At 34.2% G+C, this 19651-nt stretch overlaps 1 protein-coding gene across 1 annotated transcript; it reads left to right on the forward strand.

Moving 5' to 3' along the window:
• The first annotated feature begins 1439 nt into the window (after window positions 1-1439).
• On the forward strand, window positions 1440-13871 carry LOC139500611 (patched domain-containing protein 3-like). Its single transcript, XM_071289364.1, has 4 exons — window positions 1440-1490; window positions 9710-10700; window positions 11212-11412; window positions 12162-13871. Exons 2-4 carry the CDS (start codon window positions 9716-9718, stop codon window positions 13628-13630), a joined length of 2655 nt encoding a protein of 884 aa, XP_071145465.1. The 5' UTR covers window positions 1440-1490; window positions 9710-9715; the 3' UTR covers window positions 13631-13871.
• The last annotated feature ends 5780 nt before the right edge of the window (window positions 13872-19651 follow it).

Below are 19651 nucleotides of genomic sequence, written 5' to 3' on the forward strand. Positions count from 1 at the left end.
GTTGCAATTTCAATTATATATTCAAAGATATAGCACCAAATTATATGTCTAGCTGATAGGTGACACATAGTTTTTTTTTCATTTATATAGCGAGATATTTGGGGTATGCGTTATTAAGACAACAAAGGAGAATCCAATTGGGCGTAGAGGGCGAAAGCCCCCTTTGACCCCCCTCCCCGCCACGAAAAAAAATGTATCATATATTTCACGATTGATATGATTTTTAAGCATAAATTGTCGAAAACATTTCGCGGTCTATTGTCCCTTTAACCGTGATATGACGACGCTCCACAGCCCCACCCGGTTTTCAAAAGCCACGGATCCGCCTCTATACTGAATTCAAACGACATAAAAGTCAGAGCTCACCATAAAAATATATGACCGTGTGGATTTTATGAAACCCTGCACATCGTAACAGATAAATAATTTTAAAAATCATTTAAAATAAGCCCAGACAATAAACATGGGCCTTAATTTTTTTTTTAAATATATTGTTTATTATTAACCAAACAGAAATAATTTGTTTCTGTTCAAAATCAGCCTTAAACAAATATGTGTGTTTTTTTTTTTATAATTTTACTAGTTACATGTACATGTCGGTGTTTTTGTTTTAAACACAATTCAGGTCGTTGTTTTCCCCTTTTTGTTGAAGGCCGGAAGTTGGTTATTTCCTCTTCCACTTGTGTCTGATGATTAGTTGTCTCATTAGCAATCTTTACGCATCTCATTATTTTATTTTTTAGAAGTGTCAGTCAAGACATATGTAGTCCTGACAAATAAACATGAGCCTTATTTCTAAATATATTGTTTGTTATTTATTTAACAGTGATAAATAATTTTAAAAATTATTTAGAATAAGTCCAGACAAATAAACATGGGCCTTATTTTTTTTTTAAATATATTGTTTATTATTAATCAAACAGAAATAATTTGTTTCTGTTCAAAATCAGCCTTAAACAATTATGTTTTTTTTTTCTTCATAATTTTACATGTACCAGTATTGTAACCCTTGTAATGAACTTCCATTTATTTTGGTGCAGTGTCAAATATCTGCAGTTAACTTTTCATTAACAGCAGTGAGTGCGTACATTGACTTCTGTACAACTGTTCGGTTCGTTGGTGTTAATTATTTATAAAATAGGTGACTATATAATGGATATCCCTGCCGAATGCCCTTTGATACTAGAAAAAAGTAGACAATCCTGATGAATTTGATTGCCCTTTAATTTTAATGTAATTAAAATTATTGTTTATGAATATTTTGATGAATAACAAAAATGACTTAAATTTTCTTCTTGCATAATGAAAGTAGGCTGCACTTTATGACAAAGGCGTTCCTAAAGGCGGACGTTTATATGTTATGTATATTAAACATTATGTCAATCAAGTTGACAAACGTCATTGGTGCTGAATTAATTATACAATATGTATATTAAACCAATGAACATTCCCGACTAAGGTTTTAGAAAACAGAACTTTGAAGACAAAAGGTGAGTTTTAAATTTCACACTTTAATTACAACATTTTATAATTCCTTTTAAAATGCATACCCAAAACTGAATACTATATTTATCAGATTTGTAAAATGAAATAGAATTTCACATACTTTCATAATTACTTTTTATATAGCTACACCTGTATCCCTTACAACCAGTAGTAAATATATTTAATATATATAAAACAAAGTACTAAGAATAAACTACTTACATGTTTTTCCCCCTAAATTACTTATTTAATTTACGGTTACATGTATGTTTAATTTCAGCATGGGTTCATATCTGCACGAAAAGTTTAAATTTCTTTTACCATAATTAATTTCTTTTAAAATGATAAAAGTTTACCGCATTTCCGTAGCAAATATATCCCAATGAGAGCGATTTAAAGGACAACGCAATGATGATTTTGTTTATAATCGTCTACTTAATGTCTAACTGCATATATTTCATACCCCTTTAGTACGAAAACATAAAATGTATAAACAATAAATAATACAAATGTACCTTATGCAAGGTAAGTTGCTAGAAATGTTTTCTGGCTTTATTTTTTTCCCAAACGATAAGAAAGTTTCCATTGCATATATGCCACTTACGGGCGCCTAAAAAATTATTGCGAGCTTTAAGGGTTAACGAAAGTAGTTAAGTCTACCAACTTAAATATCATTTGGCCATATTAACTAAAAACCTAGAAACTCTTAGGCAATTCTCAGAAAGATAAGCTGAAATATCAGAAAGAAATTTTAAGAATAAGCTAATTGAGATTGAAACTAGCAAAAATAACATACAGAAAGGCAACAAATGCATATTTGCAACGAGATAACAAAAATAATAAAAGAGATTGATATTGTTATCTCGTTGAAAATATGCATTTGTTGCCTTTATTTTTGCTAGTTTTATTTGTTTTAAACGCGACAACATTCGAATTTATATATACCTTTCCTGAGCATGCGCAAACAACTTGCTTCATAATAAGGATATTTATAGAACTGTAGCACAACAAAACAAAAAGCTTGTTTAATATACAAGCAACAAATCAAACAAAAGAACCCCCTTACCCCACCTTAAAAAAACTACATCGCAGCACAACATAACTGAATGAAATAGTTTTGTTGACTCTTTCGTGATTGCTTTTTTACGTCCTCTAGTGTTTACTTATTAACGTTCTAAAGAGATTTGTTATTTACATTCTTGTCCTTTGGTGATTATTTTTTGCATCCTTCTCCTTTGGCGTTTGTTATTTACATCTTTGTCCTTTAGTGTTTGTTATTTACATCCTTGTCCTTTTGTGTTTGTTAATTACATCTTTGTCCTTTGGTGTTTGTTATTTACATCTTTGTCCTTTAGTGTTTGTTAATTACATCCTTGTTCTTTTGGTGTTTGTTAATTACATCTTTGTCCTTTGGTGTTTGTTATTTACATCCTTGTCCTTTGGTGTTTGTTAATTACATCCTTACCCTTTGGTGTTTGTTATTTACATCTTTGTCCTTTGGCGTTTGTTATTTACATCTTTGTTCTTTAGTGTTTGTTATTTACATCCGTGTCCTTTTGTGTTTGTTAATTACATCTTTGTCCTTTGGTGTTTGTTATTTACATCCTTGTCCTTTGGTGTTTGTTAATTACATCCTTACCCTTTGGTGTTTGTTATTTACATCTTTGTCCTTTAGTGTTTGTTATTTCCATCCATGTCCTTTAGTGTTTAATTTTTACATCCTATTCCTTTGGTGTTTGTTATTAACATCTTTGTCCTTTGGTGTTTGTTATTTACATCCTTGACCTTGTCCTTTGGTGTTTGTTATTTACATCATTCTTTTTTAGTGTTCGCTATTTACATCCTTGTCTTTTGGTGTTTGTTATTTACATCCTTGTCTTTTGGTGTTTTTTTTATTTACATCCTTATCCTTTGGTGTTTGTTATTTACATCTTTGTCCTTTGGCGTTTGTTATTTCCATCCTTGTCCTTTGGTATTTGTTATTTCCATCCTTGTCTTTTGGTGTTTTTTTATTTACATCCTCATCCTTTGGTGTTTGTTATTTACATCTTTGTCCTTTGGCGTTTGTTATTTACACCCTTGTCCTTTGGTGTTTGTTATTTACATCCTTGTCTTTTGGTGTTTTTTTTATTTACATCCTTATCCTTTGGTGTTTGTTATTTACATCTTTGTCCTTTGGTGTTTGTTATTTACATCCTTGTCTTTTGGTGTTTTTTTATTTACATCCTTATCCTTTGGTATTTGTTATTTCCATCCTTGTCCTTTGGTGTTTGTTATTTACACCCTTGTCCTCTGGTATTTGTTATTTACATCCTTGTCCTTTGGTGTTTGTTATTTACATCTTTGTCCTTTTGGTATTTGTTATTTACATCCTTGTCCTTTGGTAAATGGTATTTACATCCTTGTCCTTTGGTGTTGGCTATTTACATCCTTGTCTTTTGGTGTTTGTTATTTTCATCCTTGTCTCTTGGTGTTTTTTATTTACATCCTTGTCTTTTGGTGTTTGTTATTTACATCCTTGTCCTTTTGGTGTTTGTTATTTACATCTTTGTCCTTTGGTGTTTGTTATTTACATCCTTATATTTTTGTGTTTATTATTCACATCTTTGTCCTATGGTGTTTATTATTTACACCCTTGTCCTTTGGTGTTTGTTATTTACACCCTTGTCCTTTGTTGTTTGTTATTTACATCCATGTCCTTTAGTGTTTGTTATTTACATCCTTGTCTTTTGGTGTTTGTCATTTACATCCTTGTCCTTTTGGTGTTTGTTATTTACATCTTTGTCCTTTGGTGTTTGTTATTTACATCCTTATATTTTTGTGTTTATTATTCACATCTTTGTCCTATGGTGTTTGTTATTTACACCCTTGTCCTTTGGTGTTTGTTATTTACATCCTTGTCTTTTGGTGTTTTTTTTATTTACATCCTTGTCCTTTGGTGTTTGCTATTTACATCCTTGTCCTCTGGTATTTGTTATTTACATCTTTGTCCTTTGGTGTTTGTTATTTACACCCTTGTCTTTTGGTGTTTTTTTATTTACATCCTTGTCTTTTGGTGTTTATCATTTATATCCTTGTCCTCTGGTATTTGTTATTTACATCTTTGTCCTTTGGTGTTTGTTATTTACACCCTTGTCCTTTGGTGTTTGCTATTTACATCCTTGTCCTTTGGTGTTGGCTACTGTGGATTCATTTTTATTCGTTGGATACCAATTTTCGTGGTTTTCGTGGGTACAGGTGAACCACGAATTTAAATGTTCGACGAATAAGAAATTTTCTACTAGGTTGTATGCACACTTTGGCAAAACCACGAAATTACATCACCACGAAAAGGCAAGTTTTCTGCAATCCACGAAAATTGGTACCCACGAAAATAAATGAATCCACAGTATTTACATCCTTGTCCTCTGGTATTTGTTATTTACATCCTTGTCCTTTGGTGTTTGTTATTTACACCCTTGTCCTTTGGTGTTTGTTATTAACATCGTTGACCTTGTCCTTTGGTGTTTGTTATTTACATCATTCTTCTTTAGTGTTCGCTATTTACATCCTTGTCTTTTGGTGTTTGTTATTTACATCTTTGTCCTTTGGTGTTTGTTACTTACATCCTTGTCCTTTGGTGTTTGTTATTTACATCCTTGTTCTTTGGTGTTTGTTATTTACATCCTTGTTCTTTTGGTGATTGTTATTTACATCCTTGTCCTTTGGGGTTTGTTATTTACACCCTTGTCCTTTTGGTGTTTGTTATTTTCATCCTTGTTATTTACATCCTTGTCCTTTTGGTGTTTGTTATTTACATCTTTGTCCTTTGGTGTTTGTTATTTACATCTTTGTCCTTTGGTGTTTGCTATTTACATCTTTGTCCTTTAGTGTTTGTTATTTACATCCTTGTCCTCTGGTATTTGTTATTTACATCCTTGTCCTTTTGGTGTTTGTTATTTTCATCCTTGTTATTTACATCCTTGTCGTTTGGTGTTTGTTATTGTCATCCTTGTCCTTTTGGTGTTTGTTATTTACATCCTTGTCCTTTTGGTGTTTGTTATTTACATCTTTGTCCTTTGGTGTTTGTTATTTACATCTTTGTCCTGTGGTGTTTGTTATTTACATCTTTGTCCTTTGGTGTTTGTTATTTACATCCTTGTCTCTTGGTGTTTTTTTATTTACATCCTTGTCTTTTGGTGTTTATTATTTACATCCTTGTCTTTTGGTGTTTGTTATTTACATCCTTGTCCTTTGGTGTTTGTTATTTACATCTTTGTACTTTAGTATTTGTTACTTACATCCTTGTCTTTTGGTGTTTTTTTTTTTATTTACATCCTTGTCTTTTGGTGTTTTTTTTATTTATATCCTTGTCCTCTGGTATTTGTTATTTACATCCTTGTCCTTTGGTATTTGTTAATTACATCCTTGTCCTTTTGGTGTTTGTTATTTACATCCTTGTCCTTTGGTGTTTGTTATTTACATCTTTGTCCTTTGGTGTTTGTTATTTACATCCTTGTTCTTTTGGTGTTTGTTATTTACATCCTTGTCCTTTGGTTATTGTTATTTACATCCTTGTCCTTTGGTGTTTGTTAATTACATCCTTCTCGATAAGTGTTTGTTATTTACATCTTTGTCCTTTGGTGTTTGTTATTTATATCCTTGTCGTTTGGTGTTTGTTATTTTCATCCTTGTCCTTTTGGTGTTTGTTATTTACATCCTTGTCCTTTTGGTGTTTGTTATTTACATCCTTGTCCTTTGGTGTTTGTTATTTACATCTTTGTACTTTAGTGTTTGTTACTTACATCCTTGTCTTTTGGTGTTTTTTTATTTACATCCTTGTCTTTTGGTGGTTATCATTTATATCCTTGTCCTCTGGTATTTGTTATTTACATCTTTGTCCTTTGGTGTTTGTTATTTACACCCTTGTCCTTTGGTGTTTGTTACTTACATCCTTGTCCTTTGGTGTTTGCTATTTACATCCTTGTCCTCTGGTATTTGTTATTTACATCCTTAATTGTCCTTTGGTGTTTGTTATTTACACCCTTGTCCTTTGGTGTTTGCTATTTACATCCTTGTTCTTTTGGTGTTTGTTATTTACATCCTTGTCCTTTTGGTGTTTGTTATTTACATCTTTGTCCTTTGGTGTTTGTTATTTACATCCTTATATTTTTGTGTTTGTTATTCACATCCTTGTCCTATGGTGTTTGTTATTTACACCCTTGTCATTTGGTGTTGATCATTTATATCCTTGTCCTCTGGTATTTGTTATTTACATCTTTGTCCTTTGGTGTTTGTTATTTACACCCTTGTCTTTTGGTGTTTTTTTATTTACATCCTTATCCTTTGGTGTTTGTTATTTACATCTTTGTACTTTAGTGTTTGTTACTTACATCCTTGTCTTTTGGTGTTTTTTTATTTACATCCTTGTCTTTTGGTGGTTATCATTTATATCCTTGTCCTCTGGTATTTGTTATTTATATCCTTGTTCTTTTGGTGTTTGTTATTTACATCCTTGTCCTTTTGGTGTTTGTTATTTACATCCTTGTCCTTTGGTGTTTGTTATTTACATCCATGTTTTTTTGTTTTTGTTATTTACATCCTTGTCCTTTGGTGTTTGTTACTTACATCCTTGTCCTTTGGTGTTTGTTATTTACACCCTTGTCCTTTGGTGTTTGTTATTTACACCCTTACCCTTTGGTGTTTGTTATTTCCATCCTTGTCCTTTGGTGTTTGTTATTTACATTCTTGTCCTTTGTTGTTTGTTATTTACATCCTTGTCCTTTTGGTGTTTGTTATTTACATCTTTTTCCTTTGGTGTTTGTTATTTACATCCTTGTCCTTTGGTGTTTGTTATATACATCCTTGTCCTTTGGTGTTTGTTATTTACATCCTTGTCCTTTGGTGTTTGTTATATACATCCTTGACCTTGTCCTTTGGTGTTTGTTATATACATCCTTGTCCTCTGGTGTTTGTTATTTACACCCTTGTCCTTTTGGTGTTTGTTATTTACATCTTTTTCCTTTGGTGTTTGTTATTTACATCCTTGTCCTTTGGTGTTTGTTATTTACACCCTTGTCCTTTGGTGTTTGTTATTTACACCCTTGTCCTTTTGGTGTTTGTTATTTACATTCTTGTCCTTTGTTGTTTGTTATTTACACCCTTGTCCTTTGGTGTTTGTTGTTTACATTCTTGACCTTGTCCTTTGGTGTTTGTTATTTACATCCTTGTCCTTTGGTGTTTGTTATTTACATCCATGTTCTTTGGTTTTTTTTATATCATATCTTTTTATACACGTAATTCTGTTCTTTAAAAGTTCTTTTAATTTTGGAAAATTAAAATGGACTCTTATATCTCAAGTATGAAAGATAATTTTTTCTTGAAAAATTGACAATTTAATCGAAAGAAAGAAATATGTTAACTAAAGCAATGCTGTTTGAATTGTATCACTAATTTTTGGGATTCTGTCTAAGGGAGCTACCATTTGATTTTTATGGGGGGTCCTGTTCGGTCCTGCCTTCTTTTTTTTTTTAGTTTATCCTGACTTGTTTTTACCTAAATTGTCGTCCTGACTTTTTTTTTGCAGGTGTCTCATCCTGCCTTTTGTTTTATTCAAAACTCCTGTCCTGCCTATTTTTTTTTCAAATTTCATCCTAGCCCCCCCTAAAAATCAAATGGTAGCTCCCTAATATTGCCACAGTGTTAATATGAATTAAAAACGCAAACGATTGGCATACGATCTGAGGGTATGACTTTTTTCATAATTTTTTTTAGAGGATTACTAACCGAAGTTTTGGCTACACCATTGATTTCTAAATAGTGATATATTTTCTGCTTCAACCACATACTAATTACTTTTATTGATAATGATATGTGATGACACACGATAAAAGTACATGTAATAAAAACTAACGTACGTGTAACTCTCAATAAAAACATCATTTTCTTACTATTGCTATACAACTTTTTATGATATACATCATAATTACTGTCAAGTTCTCCAAAATATGTCACATTATTCATTCATTCACGAAAAATAATTTATTATTCTTGGTGACTTAATGTAAACAACATAATTATGTAAATACATTTCATTGCGTTCGTCAATCGTTTAGCATTTGCAAAATCTTGACCATTGAAATCTATCATCTTTGATGATTACATAGCATAGAAACGAACAACTTGAATCGATATTCTAATTCAATCTTACGTACGGGTGACTAAAAAATAATAAAAGCATCCCTTCCCTTCTCAAATGTTTTTATTTTCGAGTCTTAATCCGAACAATACAGACCCTCCCACTCCCGCTACAAATCATTAACCTCTCCTAATTTAGAGATTAAAATAGCCATAGCAGCGCTGCTGAATATAGCGACTGGAATTTTCAGGTTATTTCGGATCGACTGTTCTGTTATGTATATTTATGATTTTCCGTTTTATATAAGGACACTTCAATTTCGATTTATATAACACCTATTTACATGTACAAGAATAGTTACACCATGCGTGTAGGGATCATAAAAGTTAAATATTCACGAGTCTGACAACAAATTTGTAAACAAAACAAAACAAATGAAAAAAACACATTAAAATTGATTGCAATGTTCAATTGTTCTAGACTCTCGATCTTGTCATGTAACCGTGCTATTCAGACATTTAACTATCTAAAAGTCGTCACCTTGTCATGTTTTTGCCCAAAGTAATTATTAGCATCAGGCATCAGACAAATAGCCCCCTTTGTGATATGATTAATTGTATCATTAAATGAACGTAGCGTGTAAACAGAAAAATAAACTAACGTTGTCAACAATAATAATTCCCTGAGAAATGAAATAAATAAATAAATAATGGATTTGTAGAATATAGAATAGAAACAAAAAGGGCAGAACAATGGGTAAAAAATATAGAATAATAACCCAAAAAATAAAGAATAGAGAATAATGGATTGGTAAAATATATATATCCGGAATGCAGAATATTGGAGTAATGAAATATAAAAAGTAGAGAATAAATGTCTAAATGAAAAATTATAGAATGAAGAAATGAAGGACCTCCATATAGATCCTGTGGTATCAGTCTCTGATTTTTGTTTATTCAAGACAATAGGTTAAGGGATAGCAGTAAATGCATGCGCAACAGTATGCGCAGCACTAGAAGAAAATTAAAAAGGTTAATACTTCAAAAAGTATATAAAGTACCTTTTAATTAATACATTTGTATAAAGAATTGCAAATTTTACTTTTAGATTGGCATGGATGTCTACAGAAAAGTTGAGGACAAAATAAGCAGTGCATTTGGTTACTATGGGAAAGTCATCAGCAGAAATCCAGCAGCAGCTATCACATTTGCAATACTGTTAAACGGTTTGCTTGGGCTGAATGTAATGTGGATCACCTCGGAGAACGATATCAAAACACTATATACCCCAACTAATAGTCAGGCGGATACTGATGAACTGAGAATAAAATCTATGTTTCCCGATGAAAGTAATGAAAACTTTCATTTCCATCAGTTACCCGACCTTGGCCATTACGGAAGTGTCATTTTTACTGTTAATGACAATATTATCAACAAAACATACTTGCCGGAGATTCAGAGCTTTCACCAAACTGTCATGGGTATTAGTATAAATGATACCGATGGGAAATCATATTTTTATCAAGATTTATGTGCAATTAACAATGGTCAATGCTCTGTTTGGGGATTGTGGTACGTCGGAGATTTCTTTTGGGCACAAGTAGCAAATGGTACATTGACATACCCAACATCCAGCGACCCGGATGGCGACCACAGAACAGACAGAGAGTTTGGAAAAGTTGACACTGAAAACGGAGTTCTCAAATCTGCAAGATCATTGCGCCTCCATTACTATCTTAGACAGCAAAATAAAGAATACACTGCGTTGTCTGTTGCATGGGAAAAAGAATTCGTAAAACAGATGTCAGAGTTCAAGGCTAATTTGACAGATTTCACTTTGAGTCACTCCGACTCAATAAGCACGGAGTTAGACGAAAATACTATAGGTGACATTGCTCTTTTTAGTTTGACCTTCACAATAATGATAACATACGCTTCCTTAGTTACAGCCGGCGGAAATTGTTTGACACAGAGAGGCCATCTTGGAAGAGTTGGAGTACTTGCTACAGCCCTTGCAATACTAGGTGCCTTTGGTTTATGTGGAGCATTGGGGATAACCTATGTGAACATGGTTGGCATAATGCCTTTTCTTATTTTAGGTAATACTTATATAGCAGCTAGTAATTTGAAATGCATCACAGCTATAGTACTAATGTCCTCTGGTATGACTATTTTCTTCATATAAAATAGAATCGAAATAAACACAAGAAAAGTTCAAAGACAGGAAGCGTCTATTGAAAAAACTAAATAGAATAGTTGACATGACACGGAATTTTTTAGAAGATATGATGTATAATATATAAATCCATATAATAAAATATTATATATTAGATAAGAAATGTATCGCTATTAAAGTCACCAGACTTGAATTACAATTTAATATTATATAAAAAAAAGAAGATGCGGTATGATTGCCAATGAGACAACTGTCCACAAAAGAAATTAACAATTATAGGTCACCGTATGGCTTTCAACAATGAGCAAAGCCCATTACCGCATAGTAAGCTATTAAAGACCCCGAAATGACAAATGCATAACAATTCATTAGAGAAAAAGCTATGTTGCGTTTTTTGAATTATGTTATTAATATAGTTCATATTCTTTTAATAGGTATTGGTGTAGATGACATGTTCATTTTGCTATCGGGATTGACAGATGCTCCACTGCGGGGAACAGTTGAGGAACGGATCAGTTTCACAATGCGGACAACAGGCGTTGCCATCACAATAACGTCCCTTACAGATTTGATAGCATTCATGGTCGGCTACATGTCTGATTTCATGAGCGTTCGTCATTTCTGTCTTTATACAGGTGCGTACATACGACAATCAACCAATTCAAAAATGTCACGTGAAAACAAGTTATTTCATTGGCACTCATACCATGTATTCTTCTATCTAATTATGATAATTGCTATCAACCGTAACGAGATGTCATAGGGGTAGAGAGTTACCATTGTTGTAATTCTGTATATATCAAGGTGAGCGATACGAGCTCTTGAATGCTCTAGCTCCAAAAGTTATCACCGCAACCCTTTAAGTTGTACGATTGAAAAAAGCCTTAACAAGACACTGTAGAAGACCCAACGCAAACCACGTGATTAAAAACACATATGTGTTCTTTGAAATACCATATAAAACTGAAGCTATATGCCAAATAAACTTAATTTGTACATCTAAGGAATAAAACGAACGTTCTTTAATGAAAGAAGGAGACAAGGGTGAACCGGAAAGGTAAATACACTCGTGATCAGAAGTGATTCCAATCTTTCGTTTCCTTTGGTCGCCGGAACAAAGAATTCTTAGTCATTACTCCCTTCTTAAAGATTTTTTTCTGAATGTTTCCAATCTACACTTAAACGCATTATTGGAAAGAATCTTGCTTTTATGAAAAGAAGAAAACTCATTACATTTGTTTCAATTTTCTTCTCATGCATCGGGCAATCATCTGAATGCTTTAAAGCCACACTAATTTCAAGTGTGCATTAACTTTAATAATTTATAATATTGATTGTTTTATTTCAAACCACTTTGAAACGCATTATTTACTTTTTTTTTCAGGAATAGCAATTATACTTTGCTATATTAACCAGATCACGTTTTTTCTTGGTTGTCTGGTTTTTCATGAACGTAGAGTAGCATCTAGCCGCCATTGTCTGACATGTCAAACAATTTACACTACTGAAGAAATGAAAGCTTCCGGTTATAGGAACCCTCTAGTGTACGCATGTTGCAGTGGAGACACTCCTGAGAAAAAAGAAGATCTGCAGAGCGTTTTCGAATTTGTTCCAACTAAAATATTGCCTAAACTGGTTCTTAATATACCCGCTAAGGTTGTCATTGCCTTGGTCTATATAACCTACCTCGTATTTTCAATTTTGGGTACTACCAATCTAGAACAAGGGCTTGTTCTTAGAAATTTAGTCAGTGAGGACTCTTATTATTACAAGTACAGTATTGAAGAATATGATAATTTTCCACTTCCGATTCCCATTTCTTTTAATATCGACCAATCATTAGACTACAGAGACCCCCAAGTTGTCGATAAAATCAACAATTTTATTCAATCTGCACAATCGAATGAACTTGTCCATAGCAGCTTTGAAATTAACTGGTTGAAAGAGTTTTATAAATCTGGTTTAGCAATAACAAACGGAACAAAGATGGAATTTTGTAACAAAGTACGAATGTTTTTTCAGTTTGCGCCAATTTTTAAAAACGATGTCGTGTTTAATGACAATGGGACAGAAATAAAGTATTCAAGAGTATACGTCATCACAAAAAGTATACAACAGTCATACGAACAGGGACTTATGATGCAAGAAATGCGCAGAATAGCAGAAAAATCAGGACTTCCGGTTTTTGCATACGGACAACCGTTCACTTACTTTGAGCAATATGTATCTGTACTTCCAAATACAATGCAAACAGTTGGCATAGCCGTTGCTGCATGTTTTGTGATCACGTGTATATTCATGCCACACCCACTGTTGATATTTCTAGTGACGTCATCACTTGTTTCAATCATGGTGGGCGTGTTTGGTTTCATGTATTATTGGGGACTGTCTTTGAGCTGCATCACTATGATCCACGTTATTATGAGTGTAGGTTTTTCTGTCGATTTCAGTGCGCACATATGTCATGCATTCATGACAGTTGAGGGAACGGATCGAAATTCAAAAACAAATGCATCGTTGGTACGAGCTGGGGGACCGGTGTTTAACTGTGCATTTTCGTCGGTTATTGGAATATGCACGCTAATCTTTTCAAGATCATTTGTTTTCAGATCATTTTTCAAGGTCATGTTTTTAGTAATAACATTTGCGTTTTTGCATAGTGTATTCGTACTCCCTGTTATTCTATCTTTCATTGGTCCACTAAAAAAGAATGATCCGACTCAGAGAAAAACGTCACAGGTTACCTTGACATCAAACCGATCGTCTGCTACCTGGTCAATCAGTGGTGGTGTCAACGCCTTAGACACGCCTTTCGGAAATGGAAAACAAAATGGCCGAAAGTGGACGTCGTAGAAATTTTTGCTTAGCGTCTTATCTTTATATCAGGTTCAATCACGTCATTAGGATGCAGTCTTTGACAGTAATTTAATTTACATACATGTACTAATATAAAATAAGGATACGTGTTTGAATTTGTTAAGTTTTTGTTTTGTAAATATTTGTAATTAATATTTGTTTGTTTATTATTGTATGAATGGTCTAAGAATGTGTAACTGTCAATAATATATTTTGTTAATAAAAAATATAAAATCAATTGCATATTTTATTTGAATCGCAAAATTAGATGCGCATTTCGACAATTAATGTTTATTCAAAAGTACTCGACATATATGATAATCCTAACTTGATGCAACATTAAAGAGCTTAGGAATCGGACCTTTGCATGAGGCAGACATATTCCTTAATTTAGAAAGATTTCAAAGGTTGAAAGAATATCTCCTGCTTGGAAATTATTAATTATAGATCGATTGATTTGTTGATTGTCGGTTGCTTAACATCCAGCTACAATCGATAGATTGTATTCTAGAAGTATATGTAAGGTATCATAGCTGTGTCCATGATATTCCTTGACTATCACAAATATATTGTTGTATTAAGCCTATTCAAGTGATCACTCCGCTCTTGTAACTATTCTTTATAGTTCCGAAATATATTTCTAGAAAGAGTAATAGAATAGTCACAAAACTATCTGCTTTATACCTGTAAGAAATACTACTCCTGCCGGAGCAAAAATAATTCAGGTTTATGATGGGGTTCGTGTTGCTTAGTCATTGATTTCTTTGTTGTGGTTTGTGTAAGTACTGTTCTTTCGTTTTTGCAATCTCCCATACAGACAGAGTTGTCGTCCTTTTCTCATGAGGAGGAAAGGACGACAACTCTGTCTGTAAGGGAGATTGCCGTTTTTGTTGTTTACGTGTTTTGCCTAGGCATTGTCAGTTTGTTTTCGACTGATGAGTTTAAATATTCCTTTGGTATCTTTGTCCTCTATCAAAGACTTGTAGAAGAAATTCAAACATGACACAAGAGAAATATAACTTACTAAAGATCATAAAGCAATAAACCATATAATAAAAATAAAACCAAAATTAACACACTATCAAATATTAGTCAAAAAGTGTTCGTCCCACTGGTTGGCGCCCTTCAAATCAGTTTTACCTCGCCACAGTCTGCATGTGCCTGACCCAAGTCAGTGGCCTGTATTTAGAGGTATCGTTTGTTGCTATTTGTTATAAATTCTTTCATTTATTCTAGATCTTTTGTACATACATCAAGCCATTAGTATACTCGTCGGAGTTGTAAAATGATATTTATCATTTCGGGGTCTTTTATTGCTTACCATGCGGTATGGGTTTTACTCATTGTTGAAGTTCGTATGGTAATCTATCGTTGTTAATTTCAGTGTAATTTTGATCTCTGGTTGAGAGTTGTCTCGTTGGCAATCTTACAACATCTTCTTATTTTCATATTTGCAAACACTTTCAACATTTGAACTATACGTATAGTAAGCCATTTCTCTTCCATACGGAAGGTAGAGTCAATTTTAGCTCTATCAATCGCTATGATAGCAATAGTTAAGCATAGGAACAAAAAGTGTAGCAAAATTCCAGCAGCGCCTACATATGAAGCATATATATCTCCGAGGTGTTAGATAATCAATGGCAAAGGTTTACGTTTTCTATCATGATTTTCTTGTTTACAGGTTACTGTTTTAAAAATGAAAGCCTTTGCATTACTGGTTCCAAATGTTGAAGTCATCTTCTGGAACGATTTATGGAAGCCTTTCTGATTTGCTAGACTTGATGATTAATTGTTTATTTGTGTCAAATATAAACACGAATATTTCACACCTGTCGTTGTCACAATATCGTCTTCTTTTCCCAGATTGTCACGCCGAGAAATTATCGAATGTGAGTTAATAAACAATCCTTACTTTAATAAGGAACACGACGGGTGTTGTGTTACTAGCAGAACAGGAATTACTTATGATTACCAATCATGAACCCCTGCGTACACCCTGGTGTTTTGAGGGGTTCGTGATGCTCAATTTTCAGTTCCCCCGAAGAGTTTAGTCATTGTTCTTTGACTCTTCGTTGTTTTCCTTCTTGGACTAGGTATTGTCTGTTTTATTCAACTAACTTTTTTATATAAACACTTTAGTATTTTCTCCTTCTTTTTAAGCACAGTGCTTAAAATATGTAAATATCACCATGTTGTATTTTCACTTCGACAATTGTGTGCATTATCAATCGGGTTACACAGTTTTGTAGTTGACGACATCAAATGCATCGAAAGTCATAAGTCGATGACAGATGTAACATTGTCAAAACACAAAAGATTAAGGTGGTACCTAACACTACAGGGATATAACTCTGTAAAATCAGTAGAACGTTTTAATGATGTTGTGTTCATAAGGGAATATTAAGTTTCTCAATGATCAAAATAAGTGTTTGTCAAACTGCAATATAACCAGTGTAATTTTTCTGATTAAACGGTTGGTTCAAATTTGTTGAAATTTTTATATTTTTGTCAAAGGGTCAAAGTAAATACTTTGTCAAAATTTTAAGAAAATTAAAAGAACCAAATTAATTTTAGTTAAAGTGTTAGGTACCACCTTAACGGACAAATAACAGTATATAAATCTAAACGGAAACCTAAGATTGAACAGCAAGAACCCCACCACAAAATGTGAAAGACCATGATACCATTCTGGCAAGGAACACATAGCAGCTCTTGCTCCTCTGATGGTGGCCGTCTTGAACTTGCATTTAGGTATTTGGTCTTACTAAAAACGAATAACTCACTGTTTTGAGGTGGAAAAAAGAAAAAGCAATATTCCTTTATCTGTCAAGTACATTCAGGGTTATTGTTATGAATTTGTCATTTTCTATTAAAGATAAATGGACTAAATTATACAAAAACTTTAAAAGACAAAAATGACCATTGTCTACTTTGGTTGCTTTTTCTGATATCTTTTACAGCATATTCTACTGAGTGTGTAGCCAAAGGTAATATCTTTGGTTAGCTTGCTTGTTAGCTGAACCGTGAAGTCATTACTAGGTCAGGTATACTACCCTCCTTTCGAAGTAGCATAGTCCAACAGACAGATTGGTTGGTTTTCTGTCGGACTATTCTATTCTTAAAGGAGGGTAGTTTATAACCTAACCTAACAATGACCTTCACGGTTCAGCTAACAAGCAAGCTAACCAAAGATATTACCTTTGGCTACACACTCAATGGAATCCGCTGTAAAATCTTGAAATTGATTGATTTGGTTGTTTTTAATATGTAATGCCACTGCCGTCACTGTTGTCGATATCTTGACAATAAGTTTGTATTGGTGGATGAGGCCAGTGTGCCAGGAGAATATCACAGACCTTCGGCAGGACACTGACATTCCTACCTGCCACGTGCTGGATTCCAACTCACAATATCAGTGCTGACAGGCCGGTGAGACAGGAGAGAGTAAATGACAGAAAGTCACAGGACAAAAAGTCACAGAACATAAAGTCAAAAATTTGATACGACAAAAAGTCACAAATAATTTGTTGACAATTCTTAGTATATATATGAGAAATATTTTGAAATGTTTTCTTTTTATTACATTTTGTCATTTGTAAGCTTAGGAAATTGTTCATAAGCCATAATAAATGAAAATTTATTATATTTCAACCATGCAAATGATATATTTCTTGGCACAATGAAGCCTTTTTTAAAAGTACCAAGACACTTTGACATTTTGTTTTCATAACAATTATTTGACTTTTATTGATATTTATTGAATAAATTTCAATTACAAAGTTGTTTTATAGATAATAGTTCAAGAAAAAAAACAAAACAATTTTTTTTATAATTAATGTTTTCTTGCTCAAAGACAAATTATCTAAGAACTGAATTGTGACTTTTTGTCCTGTGACTTTTTATCCGTGACTTTTTGTCTGTGACTTTTTGTCCTGTTACTTTATGTCCTATATTCTGAACAACGTACATGTAGACCACAAAAGGCCCCTCAAAATTGATTAAGTAGCAGTTATTCATTACAAACGATAGAGAAATTAGTAAGTTATATGATTGCATATGGGGTATATATCTCCCAATTCATACGCTGTTCCGTTATATATCCTGATTTATTTCTTAGAAGATTGCAGCTCACATGAAAACTATTAACCAAAGGCTTCAAAGCGATGACGTTGAAATTATCCATTCGAAATTTTTACAGACGCCATCACGAGTTGGTAAACTGTTTGACAGATGACAACGAAAATGGTTTAATAGTCATGTAACAACAATTTCGTCCTCTTTTCCTTGAAAGTAACCTACGGAATTAAATCAGCAACATGACGCTACAAGTGGCACAGGGTCCGCTTACCTTTCCGGAGCGCCTGAGACAAGGATACTACAAGTGGCACAGGGTCTGCTTACCTTTCCGGAGCGCCCGAGACAAGGATGCTACAAGTGGTACAGGGTCTGCTTACCTTTCCGGAGCGCCTGGGACAGGGATGCTACAAGTGGTACAGGGTCTGCTTACCTTTCCGGAGCGCCTGGGACAAGGATGTTACAAGTGGTACAAGGTCTGCTTACCTTTCCGGCGCGCCCGATACAAAGATGCTACAAGTAGTACAGGGTCTGCTTACTTTTCCGGAGCGCCTGAGACAGGGATGATACAAGTGGTACAGGGTCTGCTCACCTTTCCGAAGCGCCTAAGACAAGGATGCTACAAATGGTACAGGGTCCGCTTACCTTTCCGGAGCGCCTGGGACAAGGATGCTAAAGGAGGTACAGGGTCTGCTTACCTTTCCGGAGCGCCTGAGACAGGGATGCTAAAAGTGACACAGGATGTGTTTACCATTCCGGAGCGCCTGAGACAAGGATGCTACAAGTGGCACAGGGTCTGCTTACCTTTCCGGAGCGCCTGAGACAAGGATGCTACAGGAGGTACAGGGTCTGCTTACCTTTCCGGAGCGCCTGAGACAGGGATACTAAAAGTGACACAGGATCTCTTTACCTTTCCGGAGCGCCTGAGACAAGGATGCTACAAGTGGCACAAGGTCTGCTTACCTTTCCGGAGCGCCTGAGACCAGGATGATACAAGTGGCACAGGGTCTGCGTACCTTTCCGGAGCGCCTAAGACAAGGATGCTACAAGTGACACAGGATCTGTTTACCTTTCCGGAGCGCCTGAGACCATGATGTTACAAGTGGCACAGGGTCTGCTTACCTTTCCGGAGCGCCTGAGACAAGGATGATACAAGTGGCACAGGGTCTGCTTACCTTTCCGGAGCGCCTGAGACCAGGATGTTACAAGTGGCACAGGGTCTGCTTACCTTTCCGGAACGCCTGAGACAAGGATGCTACAAGTGGCACAGGGTCTGCTTACCTTTCCGGAGCGCCTGAGACAAGGATGCTACAAGTGGCACAGGGTCTGCTTACCTTTCCGGATCGCCTGACACAACTCTCGGTTTTTGATAGGGTTCGTATTACTTATTTTCTCTTAGTTTTCTATGCTGTGTTTTGTATACTTGTGATCGTCTCTTGAGCGTTTTCGTTATTTTTTGTAATGTCATTATGAGTTTGTGGTCGTCCGACCCTCGTACAGGTTGTCGACAATAAAAACCAGAGTCTCTAAAGAGCCTGTGTATCTCACCTTGGCCTATGTGCATATTAAACAAAGTACACAAATGGATTCATGACAAAATTGTATTTTGGTGATGGTGATGTGTTTGAAGTTCTTACTTTACTGAACGTTCTTGCTTCTTACAATTATATCTATAATGAACTTTGCCCATTAGTAACAGAGAAAAATATTTGGTAAAAATTTACATAAATTTACCAAATTAATGAAAATTGTTAAAAATTGACTATAAAGGGCAATAACTCCTTAAGGGGTCAATTGACCATTTAGGTCATGTTGACTTATTTGTAGATCTTACTTTGCTGAACATTATCGCTGTTTACAGTTTATCGCTATCTATAATAGTATTCAAGATAATAACCAAAAACGGCAAAATTTCTTTAAAAATTACCAATTGGAGGGCAG

The sequence above is a fragment of the Mytilus edulis genome, chromosome 13 (genome assembly GCF_963676685.1).
Source record: "Mytilus edulis chromosome 13, xbMytEdul2.2, whole genome shotgun sequence".
Classification (NCBI taxonomy): Eukaryota; Metazoa; Mollusca; class Bivalvia; order Mytilida; family Mytilidae; genus Mytilus; species Mytilus edulis.

Excerpts from the sequence above, each read along its gene's own strand:
- LOC139500611 (XM_071289364.1), top strand. The coding sequence starts at position 9,716 with ATGGATGTCTACAGAAAAGTTGAGGACAAAATAAGCAGTGCATTTGGT. Across the intron at positions 10,701-11,211 it reads AATGCCTTTTCTTATTTTAG|GTATTGGTGTAGATGACATG; the intron begins GTAATACTTATA and ends TTCTTTTAATAG. Across the intron at positions 11,413-12,161 it reads TCATTTCTGTCTTTATACAG|GAATAGCAATTATACTTTGC; the intron begins GTGCGTACATAC and ends TTTTTTTTTCAG.